Source organism: Bos taurus, chromosome 21, assembly GCF_002263795.3.
Source record: "Bos taurus isolate L1 Dominette 01449 registration number 42190680 breed Hereford chromosome 21, ARS-UCD2.0, whole genome shotgun sequence".
NCBI classification, from domain to species: Eukaryota; Metazoa; Chordata; class Mammalia; order Artiodactyla; family Bovidae; genus Bos; species Bos taurus.
Genome location: NC_037348.1, coordinates 67,708,303 through 67,725,776, shown reverse-complemented (window position 1 = coordinate 67,725,776; position 17,474 = coordinate 67,708,303). Strand labels below are relative to the sequence as shown.

Here is a 17,474-nt window from a genome sequence, read left to right as displayed (position 1 = left end):
TCGGTATGCTGCTGGAAGCCTGGGGGACCCCCTGCAGATCTCCAGGGGTCTCTCTCAGTGCAGTTCACTCCTCTTGGGTACTCTGTCCCGAGTCTTCTACTTGCCAGACTTTCAGCTCTGCTTCCTCATCTCAAAACAGGTTTCCTTGCAGTTTCAGAGCTGTGTAAAGATGCTCTTAAGACACACTGTTCAATTCCATGAGAAAAGAAGTTGGGGGAGAGTGTTCCGTGAGTGTTGACTGCCATACCTGTCGTTACCCTTATTAGGCGAAACTGTACTATTGGACGGAGGAGCCTGGTGGGCTACAGTCCATGGGGTCGCTAGAGTCGGACACGACTGAGCGACTTCACTTTCACTTTTCACTTTCATGCATTGGAGAAGGAAACGGCAACCCACTCCAGTGTTCTTGCCTGGAGAATCCCAGGGACGGCGAGCCTGGTGGGCTGCCGTCTATGGGGTCGCACAGAGTCGGACACGACTGAAGCGACTCAGCAGCAGCAGCAGTACTACTGGAAGACTTCCCGGCAAGAAATGGCACGTAGGCTGTTTCAGAAAACTCAAATACTTGAAAAAGTTGTTGTTGAAAGAAGAGAAAAATGAACCTGTGTGTTTTTCTGGAAGGAGTGAGGTTGCAACTATCCAGCTTTCACGGGGGAAACACTGCTTTTGGAATCGGGCCCCCTTTCTCAGGTTCACAAAAACAAGTTTCCCTGCAGTTTCAGAGCTGTGTAAGAAGAGAGGTCAGGCGAGAGTGTTCTGTGAGTGCTGACCTGTTGTTACACTCATTAGGTGAAACTGTGTTGTGGCTTGATTACTGTATGTTGTGCATGTTTCAGGGCCTAGGGATAAGGCTAGGCTTAGTGTGATATTTAGGAGGTGGGGCTTTGGTAAATGATTAGGTCATGAGGCTGGAGACCTTGTGAATGGATTAGTGCCTGTTTATTATAAGAGGCCAGAGCTACCCTTTGCCATCATGTGAGAGCACAGAAATACAGCCTTCTGTAACCAGGGACAGTGCAGTCACCCAGAACCAGACCACACTGGCATCCTGATCTTGGACTTCCAGCCTCCAGAACTGTAAGAAATAAACTTCTGTTGTTTATAAGGCACCCAGCCAATGGTGCTTTGTTATAGCAGCCCAAAGTGATTAAGAGACACAGAGGAACCTCAAGGATGGATGCCTGAGGACACTGGGATTCCCTGCTTTGGGGAACCCAAGACACTCCACCCATAAGCTGGTCACAGAGCCCCTGCCCCTGGTTTTAGATATAACAATTCTAGTGCATGACACCAGCTATCAGTGTGTGAGCATGTGAGCCAAAAGGCAGTTCAAGGTGCTCTTGGGGTATTAATTTAGTTCTTCCAGAAACTTACTGAAACACTGGAGTAGGTCCTATTATCATTCTCTTTCTTATCTTTGAAGAAACTGAGGCACGGGAAGATTTCTAGTATCCTGACTAATGGGCAAGACTCACGGGTACCCACTTTGCCAAGTGCTAAGGAAAACTGTGGAGTGGTGCCTGGGGAGTTAGGCAAGGCAGCCCTGAAAGGACAATTCTGAAACAGATTTGCTCTGAGCAGACAAAGTGAAAATGGCCAGAGAGGGGCACCCAAGCTGAAGGGCTTGGCAAGTGCAAAGGCCCCGAGGCAGCAGGGAGCAGAAACGGCAGAGGAACAGCAAGCAGGCAGTGAGACTGGAGTCAGAGACCCAAGAGAAGAGAGAAGGACAGGGCTAGAGGCTGTGGGCTGCCGTCTATGGGGTCGCACAGAGTCGAATATGAATGAAGTGACTTAGCAGCAGCAGAGGACTGAGCAGGCCCAGGCCACCCGTGCTGTGTCTGGGGATGAGAGAGCATACTGTATAAATGGGGGCATGGCGGGAAGGAAGGACATTGTTATATGTACGCTGGGACAATGGCAAAAAATTGGGACTGTCCCAGATAAATTCAGACATTTGATCACTTAAAACGTAAGGTGTGCAGCAGAAACTAACACGGCATTTTAAACCAACTCTACTCCAACAAACAAACAAAACCAGGTAAGGTGAAGAGTTTGGTCTTCACCCAAAACCAGTGGGGCGTCTTCGGTTTTGGGCCTTTTGCTGGCTCGGCCTTTTTTTTTTTAATTGAGGTATAATACATGTGTTTGTGTGATGAGTTGCTTCAGTCATGTCCAACTCTTTGTGACCCTGTGGACTGTAGCCTGACAGGCTGTTCTGTCCCCGGGATTCTCCAGGCAAGAATCCTGGAGTGGGTTGCCGTGCCCTCTTCCAGGAGGTCTTCCTGGCCCAGGGATTGAATACGCATCGCCTGCATTGGCGGGTGGATTCCTGACCACTGAGCCACCTGGGGAAGCTCCATAACACACACGAGAGTACAATCTTTAAGAGCATGGTCATTGCTTTGTTTTGTACCCTGGTGGCTCAGTCGGTAAAGAGTCTGCCCACAGCAAGGGAGACCTGGATTCGATCCCCGGGTCAGGAAGATCCCCTGGAGAATGAAATGGCAGCCCGCTCCCGTATTCCTGCCTGGAGAATTTCACGGACAGAGGAGCCTGGTAGGCTACAATCCATAGGGTCACAATGGGTCGGACAGGACTAAGTGACTTCTAAAAAAATTTTTTTTTCCTTTTTCTTGATTAAACTTTATGTATGTATAGACCCATATAGCAAGATGGATCAAGATACAGAATGTTCCTAGTCCTGCAGCACATATTTCCCCTGACGTATCCACTACTCTGACCTCTAACACCAAAGATTGTTTATGCCTGCTTTTTAAAAATTAAGGTATAATAGCAGTGACGTGCACTACTCAAGTGTACAGTTGAAGACTGTTCTTTATATGGAGTCCTGCATAACCACCATCCAAGTCAAATTACAGAACATTCCTAGAAGCCCACAAGGCTCGCTGCTACCCATGGCCCTCAGTGCCTCCCCAACAAAGGTAGCCGCTATTTTATGTCCGTAGGTTAGTTTCCTCACAGGCTTCTTTAGTGCGCCGTCTTCAACCTCGTCTGGTCCGCCTGGTTGGCCCGGCTCCTCTTGAAGCTGCCCGCTCGCCCCTCCTCCCATTTCAGGGATCCCCTAAGTTTGGGTGAACTCCGGGAGTTGGTGATGGACAGGGAGGCCTGGCGTGCTGCAATTCATGGGGCCGCAAAGAGTCGGACACGACTGAGCGACTGAACTGAACTGAACTGAACTTCCGACGCCATTGGAAAAGACCCTATGCTGGGAAAGATTGAAGGCAGGAGAAGGGAACGACAGAGGATGAGATGGCTGGATGGCATCACCGACTCGATGGACATGAGTTTGAGTAAGCTCCAAGAGATGGTGATGAACAGGGAAGCCTGGCGTGCTGCAATCCATGGGGTCGGAGTCGGACACGACTGAGCGACTGAACGGAACTGAACCCTATATCCTCAGTAGGGTTCCTCACTGTGATCCCCCACGAGTTCTAGGCTGCCCCTCCTCTTCCGATGCCAAGGGTTTCTCTGGGTACAGATATTCACCATCACCCTCCTTCCCCAGACACACGCAATCTGAGTACCAGCCCAGAGGGAACGGCAGGCCGCTTCCTACCAAACTGCCACCCCAAGGCATCTATCTGCAAGGGGGGGACGGTGGGCAGTAGAGTTTGAAGCGGGTGCATCACGAATTCATGGGGCGCTGGGTGGCCCCTCTCCGGCAACCCCACCCAGCCCGGGCCTCAGTCTCCCGCCCGTCAAGTAGGAGCAGGGCCCGCCTTTTCCCAAAGGCCGCTCCCAGCTCAGAGGTGGCCCGGCTTTAAAACACCCCGTCGTGAGGTCGAAGTCGCCAGCACTGCGGGAGCGGGGCAGCCTTGACGCTCGCCTCAGCGCACCAACCCCGAAGCCCCCGGGCAGGCCAGAGCCCGCGGGCGTCGCCTCGCGCGCCTCGGGGGCCCCTCCTGGAGCCGCGGCGCGCGCGCGCGCGGCGGGAGCGCGGGCCCCGCACACAGGCGCCGGATCCCGCACCACGCGCTCGCGCGCGCCGCCCGGCCGCCCCCTGCGCGCGTGCCGGCCCCGCAATCTCGGCGGCTCGCTGGCCGCTCGCTCGGCCCGCCCCCACCAGGCGGTGCTGCCCTCCAACCCCGCCCGTCCGGCCTTCCCAGCATCCCGGCCCCGCTACGGCAAGCGGCGAGGTCCGGCCCCGCCGGGAGCCGGGAGCCGGGAGAGCGGGGCGGGGCGGCGCGCTGAGGTCAGCGCGGCGGCGGCGGCCGGCCCCGCCGTGGTTGGCTGCGCCCGAGCTGGCCGCGCCCTGGTTGGCTGCGGGCCGCGGGGCTGGGTCGCCAGGTCGGGGCCTGGGGTCGAGGCTCGGGCGCCGGCCGGGCTTTGCGCAGCAGTGCTGGCCTCCGCGCTGCTCCAGGCCGACGGCGAGCTGCGGCGGCGGGCGGCGGGGAGGGCGCGGCCGCGGGTGGGGCCGCGGGGCGCGCGGCGGGGGCGAGGCGAGCGGCGCCGGGCGGGGCGGGCGGCGGCGGCGAGGGGAGGGGAGCGGCCCATGGACCCGCGGGGCCCGGCGCCCCAGACGCTGCGCCGCCGGGCCCGAGCCCAGGAGGTCGGCCTAGGCCGGGGCGCGACGACGCGGACGGGGCGGCGGCGAGGCGCCGCGGCTGCCGGGGCTCGCGGCCGCCGGGCCCCAGCGGGCGCGCCCTGACGGACCGGCCGAGGGGGCCGGCAAGAGGCCCGGCGTGTTGGGAGCGGGCCGCGCGGCACCATGTCGGCCAAGGTGCGGCTCAAGAAGCTGGAGCAGCTGCTCCTGGACGGGCCCTGGCGCAACGAGAGCGCCCTGAGCGTGGAGACGCTGCTCGACGTGCTCGTCTGCCTGTACACCGAGTGCAGCCACTCGGCCCTGCGCCGCGACAAGTACGTGGCCGAGTTCCTCGAGTGGGGTAAGTGACCGGCGGCCCTGCGACCCCTGCCCGGACGCGCCCTCCCGGTCCACGGGCGGCCGCCCGTCCCGCCTCGTCACCGCTCCCAGGCCCGCCCGGCCGCTGCTCGCGCCCTTGGCGGCTCTCGGCCCGTCCCTGCCCTCCTCCCCGGCCTTCGCACGTCCGCGCTGGGCCGTCCCGCCCCCTCATCCTGCCCCTCGGAGCCACATCCTCCGTTCCCACCCCCGCCCCCACCGCCCCGCCGGGCCCGCGCCCCGGCCGCTTCCTAGATCCACCCTCCACGAGCCTGGATATCGTTTCCTGCAGCCCTCCCCGGGATATCCGTCCCCGGCCCCCGCCTTTGGGGTCCCGAGTCCGCGTCCAGTTATTCGCTCCCTCACGCCACTCGCCCTCCTGGGTCGTATGGGCAGCGGCGCGTGCCTTCTGCATCCGCCTCCCCACCCCCGCGCGTCTCCTGGGAGCCCCTCCTAGGTGACAGCCTGTCCGCATCCCTTGGTGTCCAGGGCCTGAACATCCATTTTACTGTACCACCTCCAAGGGAATTTTAAAGTTGAAAGCCTTGTTTTGAAACGCCATGGGAGAGTCGGTTGATTTTTTTCATTGTAATTTTGCCAGACCCTGGTAATGCTTGGGGCGGGGAGGGCAGCTGGAACTGTTACTCTATGGAAGGCACTGTAAAACTTTCTTCACCAGACCTCTGCATGCTTTTTAATAATTGGTCAGCTAAATTATTATGTTCTACTAGGACAGAAATTTGATTAAGCTGTGTAATGGTTAGAACCCCAGAAACAACTACACGTGTAAAGCGACATCTTATCTTTCTCTCTCTCTAACTTGGGCGTCTTGTCAAGACCCTCAGCCTCGTTTAAAACTGCCTAGAAGGAAGATGACATGCTTCTGTTCAGGGTTCAGGTCAAAGCTATGAAAATCTTAGCCTTGGGTCGTTTGCCTCGTTGGGCTCAGACTGTGCCGTTTGGACCAGTAATTTCTAACCTTTGGGGCTGATAAAGCTGACTTTTTTACATAAAGAAATGAATGTGTTCTGTAGTTAGGACCCCTGGTCTGCCAAAATGGTAATTGGAATTTGGGATTTTGTTTACCAAATAAAACTTAAGTTGTTACATTTTTAGAGAGCATTCTCTTCTTCCCTCTTTAGTGAAATTTTGAAATTTTTTGAGAGCAGCAGGAAAAGGAGGCCCACAGCCCCAGGACAGCCTGCTTGGCTTTGCTTTGGGCTTCGTTTTGGTGCTGACCACCCTTCCTGGTTACATACAGTATCAATAAAATGAAAGTACTGTTCATTTTCTGGCGTCCTTCATTAGTGATGTGACCGCCAGTTGAATAATGAACTTGACTTCACAGTTGCTTTGAAAGTGAAGTCTTTGGGGCCTCTTACATCCCAGCCTTCTGAGGATCCTGTTTGCTCTTCCTTGCTGAGCATTTGATCTTGGAATCCAGACAGTTTCACAATCAGGTTCAACTCAGTGCTTGGCATGTGAGTCAATGTGTGACTGAAAGGAGGAAGCAGATGGAAGCTTGAGTTAGCAGGTGAGGTGTGGTCCCAAAATCCTCTGGCCTGGGAACCTGCAGTGCCTAGGAGGGGCTTCCTTATCCCGAAGGCTGAGCCAGTGGTTGCCGTGCAGCCCAGCCACTGTGAACTGGTGGGTTTCATTGGAGGAAGCTCTCAGCATGTGAGGAGGTCTTATTTTATGAGGTTTGAATTTTCCCAAGTCTAAATAGAAGCTGTGTGGTGTAGTATAGAAATATTTTGACTGTTTGGAAATTATGATTACAAATAAATGACATTATCTTCTAAGAATTCGGTCTGCATTGAGCTTTAAATTACAGAGAAGAGGAATGGACTCTATTTTAGGTGGCATTTTTCATGGAATAGTAATACATTTAAGAAGCAGCATTTAATGTCATGTGTGTTAACATATGCACCATTGTAACTCCACAGTGTGTATCACTCGTTAGGATGTGGGCGGTCAGTATTTAGTGTTGCTCGGGACGCCCAGTTATTGCGTTGGAAAGCAAAGAGTGGTCTTTCAAATGGAATTGTTTGTGGAGCATTATTAGGTACTCTGACTTCCTAGTGGAATTACTTCTACTCTACTCAAGAAACATATATATAGGCTGTCACCCTGCGAGTTGTTGATTTACACCTGCATGATGTTTGCGACCTCTACTGTATCGAGTGCTGGCATGCAGAGGACCAACCTTGGTAGGTATCTGCTGACAGTTATGTAGAAGTCTGGAAGCTCAGTGAAGAAAAATACCCGATTCAGCCCAGATTTGAGAATTATTGGGGATTTTTGAGGAAATTTGGAAGGTATAAGTAATAAAGTTTTAAAAGAGAATTTTCTGCAGTGGTTGCATGGGACTAGACTCATCCTAGCCTTCACTGTAGGTTTTGCCTTTAATTTTCCCTTGATTATGTTTATAGTTTGATTAGTTTCCTCTATGAAATCCTGGACCTTAATTAAAAGTTGGAAGTACCCTGCTTTGCATGTGTATTTCTTTAAGCTATTTTTCAAATGCAAATTTGATACCATTTGAAGCAGAGCATGTGAAACACTTTGAAATTTCCACAAGTAAACAGCGACAAATATGGACGACTAGATGAGGTGAAGTTGTCTTTCATCTTCGTTATATAAAAATACTTGTACATGTGTTAAAATTTTTTTCCCTGACTTAAAAAAGTAATGCCGGCTATTATGTTTGGACAGAGCCGATGTTGGAAGTTCCGGCCGATTGGCGTTGGATGGACCATGGTGGTCCTCTGCCCCGGCCCCCATGTGGCTTGCAGACCAGGCCGGAGGCAGGCCTCAGCCTGGTTCCCCGATGCCCAGTCCAGGCCCTCTTCTCGCTCTGTGCCACCATACTTCCTCTGGAAGGGGTAGAATTCATCTCTGTAGCCCTCTGTTTAATTTCCTCATTGGTGATTTTTCTTATGAATGAAGCATTACCTTGTCGGAGTTCTCTCTCATCTGTGTGAATTCCTGTAGCTTTTGGCATGGGGATGCTCAGCACCTAGTGTGAGTGGGATGTCTCTACCAAATTGAATGTGTTCAGGGCTTAACTGATGGTGCTAAATATCTCAACATACATTTCAATCTAAGTGGCTTCTCGAGATAGAATTTTTGCATGACATGGGAACACTTTATTTTTTAAAGTAACAGATATTGAGAAACATTTTTTGAATAATAAGATGTAGCTTAGTAGAGGAATACTGGGATTGTGTAATAAAAATTAGGTTAACACAATTTGGATTGTAAATAGCTATTTGAAGTACAGAACGATATTGACTATGGCACTGTGACGGAACAGCTGAAACCGTTAAACATTAACCAGCCAGCCTTACCTTTTCTCTCTTGAAACCTCCTCCACTGACAGTTGGACTTTAGCAGTGTCTCTGTTAAGTCTAGACCTGCGGTAAATGAAACTGGGGTTGAAGTGAGTTGCCCTCACTTGAAGATACCACTGCCTGAAAGAGCTTAGGAGGTGTGGTGCATTGCTCTTCAATTGCAAATGCACGTAAGGCAGAAACTCCCAACACAGTGCAGTGTGGACAGGAGCCCCCCTTGGCCTTGCCCTACCTGCTGCTGTAGCACCTGCTGCCCTTGAAGTCTCGTCCTGTCTGTGCTGACGTCAGTGATGCCGGATAAACATGCGAGCAAACAGGACTGTTAATTCCAAACTATATTAAGTACAACAAAACTGTTAGACTCTTTTCTTGGTAAAGAGGCAAAACGTATTTTTTTGAGAGTAATAAAGTGAAAGGATCATGCTGGAAGAAACCAAATACATATTTTTACCCTTTTTTTTCCCCCATCAAAAAGGTGATAAAATGCAAGTAAAGAAGATTTTGAAAGAATTAAAAAGACAAAATTCCCTGTAATTCCCTCACCCCAGCCCCCATAATATGACATCTTTTAGTCCCTATCCTGAATTTGATTCTTAAGTTCCAAATGACAGTATGTTAGTGTTACCTGAAATTTGTGTGAGAAGCTCTCTTGCTAATGAAAATGCATGAGAGGAAAATACACTTTCCTTAGATTTAAAATCATAAGTATTTGGGGACTTCCCTGGAGGTCCAGTGGTTAAGACTCAACCTTCCATTGCAGGGGACGGAGTTCCACCCCTGGTTTCGGAACTGAAGTCCCATGGACCTTGAGGGTGTGGCCAAAATTTTTTTTTTTAATTAACAAAATCATGAGTGTTTGGCCAACATAAACTTTGTATGGTAATTTTTGAAGGGTTTATTTAGGTTTAAAATCTATTGGAGAAATTTTATTAAGTCAATAGAAGCTAAGTCACTTCAGTCGTGTCCGACTCTGTGACCCCATAGATGGCAGCCCACCAGACTCCCCCGTCCCTGGGATTCTCCAGGCAAGAACACTGGAGTGGGTTGCCATTTCCTTCTCCAATGCATGAAAGTGAAGTCGCTCAGTCATGTCCGACTCTTAGCGACCCCATGGACTGCAGCCTACCAGGCTTCTCCGTCCATGGGATTTTCCAGGCAAGAGTACTGGAGTGGGGTGCCATTGCCTTCTCCTTATTAAGTCAATAAGACAGATACTATGTATGAGATGAGGGTCACACGTGATTTTAAATGTGTTTCATATTAGGTATTTGGTCAGTGTTATTAAGTGGTAGGTAACTGCCAACAAAATTGTTTTCAGATTAAAACTTTGTGAAAAGGATCAGTATGTAATATAATAGGAGACTTTGGATATTTTGTTATCTTTAGGAAAGAATTAGAGATTTGAAGAAAAATTTGAATTAGATTTGAAGAAAAATTTGAATTAATATAATTTCTTTTTTTAATATAAATTTATTTATTTTAATTGGAGGCTAACTGCTTTTACTGGAGCATCTTTGAAGACATATGAGATTTACTCTTCTAAGGGCACCACTGACATTACTGATGTGATGATGCTTCCTGTCGCTTCCAAGCTATGGGTTTGAAAACTGTTGGGAATTTGAGAGATGGCCTGGTCTGTCCACCACCCACATCTCCCCTCTCTGTTGGGTAAACCAGGCTCTGGACTTTTCCCCTGAACATTTCTGAGCAGCTCGCCCTCCAGCCAGGGTTTCTCTCCTGCATGGGCTCCTGGTCAGCCGTGGGTTGCCTTGCAGGCACCTGCTATGTAATATCTCTGTTTTATTTTAACCTTTTTTTTCCCTTCATTCCCATCCTCACTGGCCTAGCTGAAGGTCTTAAGACCTAAATGAAAGCCTTTCTCCCTTGAAGATTTCAGTATCTCTGCTTGATTAGTCTTCAACACTGCCTTGCATTTCATCCCTCGCCTTTTCAAAACTTCTGCTATAACTGTGGATTCTGTTGCCTTGAGAAAAATCAGATCTGAAATCTGCAGTCCAATGTTGGAATTTAAAATTGAACTAAAGGGGACTTCCCTGGTCGTCCAGAGATTAAGAATCCACTTTGCAACGCCAAGGCCTTTGCGTTCTATCCCTGCTCAGGGAACCGAGATCCCTCATGTTGTGGGGTGGCTTAGCCTGTGGGCCATAACTGCTGAGCCTGCACACCCCAACCCAGAGCCCGGGAGCCGCAGCAGAATATCCTGCAGACTCAACGACGACCCTGCGTGTTGCAGCTAATACCTGCTGCAGCCACACACACAAAAATGGATGAATGAACATTACTCTTTCAAAGTAAATAAATAAAATTGACCTGAGAGACTTCCCTGGTCCAGTGATGAAGACACTGCACTCCCAGAGCAGGGCATGGGTTCCATTCCTGGTTGAGAAGCCAAGATCCTGCACACCGCACAGCACAACAGAAAAAGAAGAGAGAAGAATAAAGACCTAAAGAGATACAGCTAATCCTAGTTTTAGACGTTGAGATGAACGGCACATCTGACCATACCCTGTGGAGTGATTTTCTTTAAATGTAATTTTACTTTTATCAAAGTAATGCATTTACTCAGTTTTAAAAGTGAAGTAGTTCTACAGAGTTAGGATGAAAGACAAAAGTCCCTTTACCAGCCGGCCTGCTCTGGGTTCTCACTTCTCAGAAGCAACCAGTTTTAACCATTCTATTTCTCCTTATAATCAACTGTCTTAGGCTGCCAGTGACAGAGAACCAGATAACAGTGACCTAAACAAAATCAGGGCTTCCCTGATGGCTCAGTTGGTAAAGAATCCACCTGCAATGCAGGAGACCCCAGTTTGATTCCTGGGTTGGGAAGATCTGCTGGAGAAGGGATAGGCTACCCACTCCAGTATTCTTGGGCTTCCCTTGTGTCTCAGCTGGTAAGGAATCCACCCGCAATGCGGGAGACCTGGGTTTGATCCCTGGGTTGGGAACATGCCCTGGAGAAGGGAAAGGCTACCCACCCCAGTATTCTGGCCTGGAGAATTCCATGGACTGAATAGTCCATGGAGTTGCAAAGAGTTGGACATGACTGAGCAAGTTTCACTTCACTTCAAACAAAATCAAGGTTGATTTGCCTTTCATGCAGCTTGTGAGCAGTCCATGGCTGGTTTGACAGCCTCATTCCAAGAAGTCTTCAGGGACCTGCCCTTTCCTGCTCAGTCCACTGTCTGGTCTGAGGGTGACCCTCCGACCTACATTCCACGCAGAGGGTGAAGGTGTTATTAGGTCAGGCAGAGGGTGAAGGTGTTATTAGGTGGATGGGGGAAGAGCCTTGGATGCTAATGGTGGGGGTTGTTGAGTCGCTAAGTCGTTTCCGACTCTTTGCAACCCCATGGACTGCCGTACACCAGGCTTCCCTGTCCCTCACTATCTCCTGGTTTTTGCCCAAGTTCATGTCCATTGAGTCGGTGATGCCATCCAACCATCTCATCCTCTCTTGTCCCCTTCTCCTCCTGCCCTCTTTCCCAGCATCAGGGTCTTTTCCGGTGAGTCAGCGCTTCGAATCAGATGGCTGAAGTATTGAAGCTTCAGCATCAGTCCTTCCAGTGAGTATTCAGGGTTGATTTTCTTTAGGATTGACTGGTTTGATCTTGCTGTCCAAGGGACTCTGAAAAGTCTTCTTTAGCACCACAATTTGGAAGCATCAGATCTTTGGCAGTGATGGTTACTTATTTAGCAATTCCTGCCTCAAATTTCGTGCGTCTCTGTAGCATGCTTATGTTGCTTATTTCTGATTTTCCATTTCATATGCTATCTGTTAACTTCTCCTGTGGAAGAGAAGGCCATAGAATTTTAGGTGTCTCCTCCCCTGCATTGCCGAGACACACAGACCCTTCCTTCCTCTTTGTTTTTCCAAATCTGGCTAGATAATAATTACTGTTTAAATTGATATTCAGTGTTTGTTACCACTGGGTAAACATCTTAATGGCTAAGCCACATAGGATGCAGTTAATTCCCAGTCTACTAAGACAAGGAATTATTTTTGTGTTAATTGGGATGAATTACTTTTTCTCTCCCTTAGTGTGGATGCAAATGTATAGTCATGAATTCAGTGCAGGTTTTAACTAGAACTCCCCAGAGCAGTCAGCCACCTCGAGTGATCTCTCACTTTTCAGCCCTTGGAGAGCCTTTCATTTTCCTGTTCCACTTGAGGCTGTGTCTTCTCTAGGCCTGCTGCTTCGCTGCCATCTTGGGGTTTCTCTTCATTCTTTATGGGAATTCTTTCTGTGCCTCTCCTCTGTTGAATGGGAATTCCAGGACCCCATGTCTTATGTTAGGAGGAAAAGGGGACGACAGCGGATGAGATGGCTGGATGGCATCACCGACTCGATGGACATGGGTTTGGGTGAATTCTGGGAGTTGGTGATGGACAGGGAGGCCTGGCGTGCTGCAATTCATGGGGTCGAAAAGAGTCGGACACGACTGAGCAACTGAACTGAACTGAACTGAACTGAATGTCTTATGTTTTGGTGGCTTCCCTGGAAAGAGTCCATCAGAGAGAAATTTTTTGGAGAACTAAACTGTCTGAAGATGCCTTTTCTTCCTTTGTATTTGAATGGCAGTTTACCTGCATACTGAATTCTAGGTTAAAAGTCATTTTCCCGCAGAACTTTGAAGGCCTGACTCAGGTGTCTGCTGGCTCTTGTTACAAGGGGAGGCCTGAGACCGTTGTGATCCCCACGCCTTGGTGAGATTTGTTCATCCCTAGTGTTCCTTGGGGGTCTTTCTGGGGGGGGCTGGGCCACTTGGGTCCTTCAGCTCTCTAAAACTTTCCTGTATTCTCTATGAGCTCTGATTTCTTCATTCTAGCCTTTTTGATCGCCTGTTACTCATATGTCAGATCTTCTGAGTTTTCTGTTAATTTCCTTTCTCCTACTTTTTTCTAGCTGTTGACCTTTTATCCTTCTTTTTCTGGGAGAGAGCTTCGACTTTATCTTCTAGTCCTTACATTGCAGTTTTATTTCTGCATCATCATATCTTTCATTTCTAAATGTTTTTGTCCCTAGTATTCCTTTTTATAACATCTTGTTTCTGTTTCATGAAGGCAGTCATCTTAAAAACCATTTCTCTTTGTTGTTCATTCGCTAGGTTGTGTCTGATTCTTTGCAAGCCCATGGCCTGCAGCATGCCAGGCCTCCCTGTCCTTCAGTATCTCCCAGAGTTTGCTCAGACTCATGTCCATTGTATCAGTGATGCCATCCAACCCTCTCATCCTCTGTCGTCCCCTTCTCTTCCTGTCTTCGATCTTTCCCAGCATCAGGGTCTTTTCTAATGAGTCAGTTCTTTCCATCAGGTGACCAAAGTATTGGAGCTTCAGCTTCAGCAGCAGTCCTTACAGTGAATATTCAGGACTGATTTCCTTGGGGATTGACTGGTTTGATCTCCTTGCTGTCCAAGGGACTCGCAAGAGTCTTCTTCAGCACCCCAGTTCAAAAACATCAATTCTTCGGCACCCAGCTTTCTTTATAGTCCAACTCTCACATACTTATACGACTACTGGAAAAATCACAGCTTTAACTAGATGGACCTTTGTCGGCAAAGTGGTATCTCTACTTTTTAATATGCTGTCTAGGTTGGTCATAGCTATTCTTCCAAGGAGCAGGCATCTTTTAATTTTGTGGCTGCAGTCACCATCCACGGTGAATTTGGAGCCCAAGAAAATAAAGTCTGTCCCTGTTTCCATTGTTCCCCCATCTGTTTGCCTTGAAGTGATGGGACCGGATGCCATGATACTCGTTTTTTTCATGTTGAGTTTTAAGTCAGCTTTTTCATTCTTTTCCTTTCATCAAGAGGCTCTTTAGTTTCTCTTCACTATCTGCTGTTAAAGTGATGTCATCTGCATATCTGAGGATGTTGATATCTATCCTGGCAGTCTTGATTCCAACTTGAGATTCATCCAGCCCAGCGTTTCGCATGATGTGCTCTGCATGTGCACACACTTGAGTTATGTAGATGTTTCCTTTTGTTCCCTACGTTGTCTCTGTTTCTTCTGAGTCCTTTTTATCCGGTTTCCTACTTTGGTCTTTGTCTTTGATGTCAGAAGCTCTTCAAATGCCTGGTGATTATTGGCTGTCTTCCACAATTATGAGCGGACTGATTGGAAACTCTCTGTGCATAAACTGTAAATGTGAGCCTCACCATTAGGAAATGGGACGGGGACCTGGCCCATCTGAGGGGCACTAGCAGAGTTGCTAGAGTAGTTCCTTCTCTGGGCCTGTTGGTTTTCCCAGAGCAGGGCTTCTGGTCTCCAGCCTAGATGGTGGCGAGTGTGGTACAGGCCCAGCTGCCAGCATTCTGGGAAAGTAGGGCGAGCTGGGGATGGGGGGCAGTAGGTTGGGGGTGGGACATATCTGGAGTGTAACTGCTCCTCCTGCAGACTGACAGCCCGTTCTGTGCCCTGTCGCTTACTGTTTGTGTGTTCAGTCACTCAGCCCTGTTTGACCCACTGTAGCCCGCGAGGCTCCTCTGTCCATGGAATTCTCCAGGTAAGAATACTGGAGTGGGTAGCCATTGCCTTCCCCAGGGGATCTTCCCCATCCAGGAATTGAACCCACGTCTCCGGTGTCTCCTGAGTCGGCAGGGGGGTTCTTCACCGCTGTGCTGCCTGGTGACGCTCATCTCTGTTTAGTCTGCAAAATACTGGTGCTGTGGGTGATTGCTGTTTCTTACCCCTCCTTCACATGGTTAACTTCCACTTTTCTATCTTTGCTGAATTAGATGCTGCTTGTCCATTTCTTTTGTGCAAAACTGTGTTGACTTTTCTAGTCTTCTAGAAAAGTTACGTCATCTTCTGTCATTTTTTCAGCAAGTACTCTTTAGGACTTAAGGAGTGCCCAGGCACCGCAGTGATGAACAGAATTCCTGTTCTCTGCAGCCCATGTTGTCCTTGAGGCTACGTCCCATTGTAATCCATGCGATCATTTTAGTCGGGCCTCCAGATGGTGCAGAGATACGGCTGTTCTGTACACTAGAGGTAACTGAAAGGCACCCTGGTTTTCATCTCTAAATGAAGTCAGGGTGTATAGTTTCCATTTTAGTTTTATTGGCCAGATTGTGTTTCTGGTACATTGACTCATTTATTAGAAAGCTTCCCCTCTAAGTAGAAGGGAGAAATGCAAATATGGGAGGGCAACATTTTTTCCGGTAATTGCACAGCATTGGAAGAAAAAGAAAGGAGAAAGAGTAAAACGATGTGAAGACAGGGGACTTGGATGTTTTGAAAGCTGGAAAGTGGCTGGAGGGACGCTGGGGCGGCGCCCTGGGTGGGCTGGGGCCGAGGCAGGGGTGGTGTCTGAATTGGCCGCTTGTGCCTCAGGGACCCTGTGTGTGAACTTGATCTTTCTTGAAGTGATACAGACTGGTTCTGTTTAACTCCAAGGCTTTTGGTACGTAGGAAGAAATCACTAATTTAAAACAAAAAATAGAATAAATGCTCTTGCCAGTCATGATTTTCTAAAACCATAAATAAATGAAATCCAAAGGTAGACAGGCCTCCCTTAACCATGACACCCAAACTGCATTTTAAGACTGTTGTTCTCTTGTACTTTACTCATTCATACGAAATAATTCATTTGAAAACACTGAGTTACTCTCTTTCTTTGTTTAAAAAATTTAAATTAGGGGGCCAAATTAATTTTTTAACTTACTATTTTTAAGGTGAAATAGCATTTGTATTGATTCTTTGTTGAGAAAGGTGTTGATTTTATAATTAATGGGTTTGCAGCAATTCTTAAATAATTTTGCAGCTCAGATTTGTTTCTTTTTAAACTCTATTTGAAGTCAGATTGTTGAAACATCTTTAAGTATATTAACAAATCATCTTTCAGATGAATCTGGGAGAATGCTGATGAAGTATTGCTTTCAAATATGTAGGATATATTGTCTAATTGGCAGCAGATTGGGAAATTATTGAGAATGCTCTATGCCAGTTTCACCAATTAAGCTGTCAAGGGTAGCATTTATATTAGACTGTATTAGGACATAAAAAATGTTCTCAAAACGTCAGGCATTATTGTGGTTTTATGTAATCAAAGTGATAAGCCTGGATAAATTTTCTTCTACAAATATATAATTTTTTTTTAAAAAAGCAAGATTTGTGTTCATGAAGAAGTTTTGATAATCCTTGTGAAATGATATGTTAAGGTTACTGAACAGAAACAAGAAGTCTGTCGACGATATGAAGCTTGAATTGAACTGTACAGCTAACTGATTATTTTAGTGAAAAGAAGATTTCTCTGCCATTTACAGTTACCAAATGATTTCTTTTGTTTGTAACAGTTTTATTGAGATACAATCCACATGCAAATTACCTATTTAAATTGTAGAGTTCAGTAGTTTTAGTATTTCACAGAATTGGGTAGCTATCTCTGTTATTTATTTCCAAATATTTTCATCACCTTAAAAAGAAATCCTAAACCCTTTAGCTATCAGTCCTAACTCCTCCTTTCTCTCACCACCCCCAGGCAGCCACACATCTAGTTTTATTACATATTTGCACATTCTGGCCATTTCCTACAAATGGAGTCATTCAATACGTGGTGTTTTGTGATGGCATTCTTTTCACTTAGTGTAGTGTTTTCAAGGGTATATCTGTGTTTGGTTCCTTTTTATTGCCGAATAATGTTCCGTCGTATGGCTGTGCACATTTTGCTTGCGCATTCATTCCTCAGTTGATGGGCATTTGGGCCCTTTCTATCTTGGAGCTGTTGTGAATAACGCTGCCGTGCACGTTAACGCGCCAGTTTTTACGAGACACGTTTTCCTTTCCCTTGAGTGTGTGTCTGGAAGTGGAGTTGATAGGTCCTCTGGTAAGACTATGCTTAGGACTTTGAAGACCTGCGGGTGGATTTCCACAACAGCTGTCCCAGTTTACGTTCTCACCGGCAGCTTCTCCTCATCTTCACAGACGCTTGTCGTTATTTGTCTTTCTCCTTCTAGCCATCCTGGTGTGTGTGTGAAGTGGTGTTTCATTGCAGTTTTGTTTTGCTTTTTGCCTAAAGGCCAGTGATGTTGAGTATCTTGGATATTGTTTTGTTATTGGCCATTTGTATATGTTCTTTGGAGAAATGTCTGTTCCGTTTCTTTGCTCATTATTTAATTGTGTTGTCTGTTTTGTAAGTTATGTACCTTCTGGATACAGATCCTACATCAGACGTGATTGGCAGATA

At 47.9% G+C, this 17,474-nt stretch overlaps 1 protein-coding gene across 2 annotated transcripts in view; it reads left to right on the top strand.

Moving 5' to 3' along the window:
• The first annotated feature begins 4,306 nt into the window (after positions 1–4,306).
• CDC42BPB (CDC42 binding protein kinase beta) overlaps positions 4,307–17,474 on the top strand; it is a 98,200-nt gene continuing 85,032 nt past the window's right edge. For both annotated transcript variants that reach the window (XR_003031488.2, XM_024982176.2), the window contains exon 1: positions 4,307–4,904. Coding sequence is in view for 1 of the 2 variants with exons in the window: in XM_024982176.2 (XP_024837944.1) it covers positions 4,730–4,904 (175 nt within the window). In the remaining variant the exon portion in view is untranslated. The remainder of the gene's footprint in view (positions 4,905–17,474) is intronic.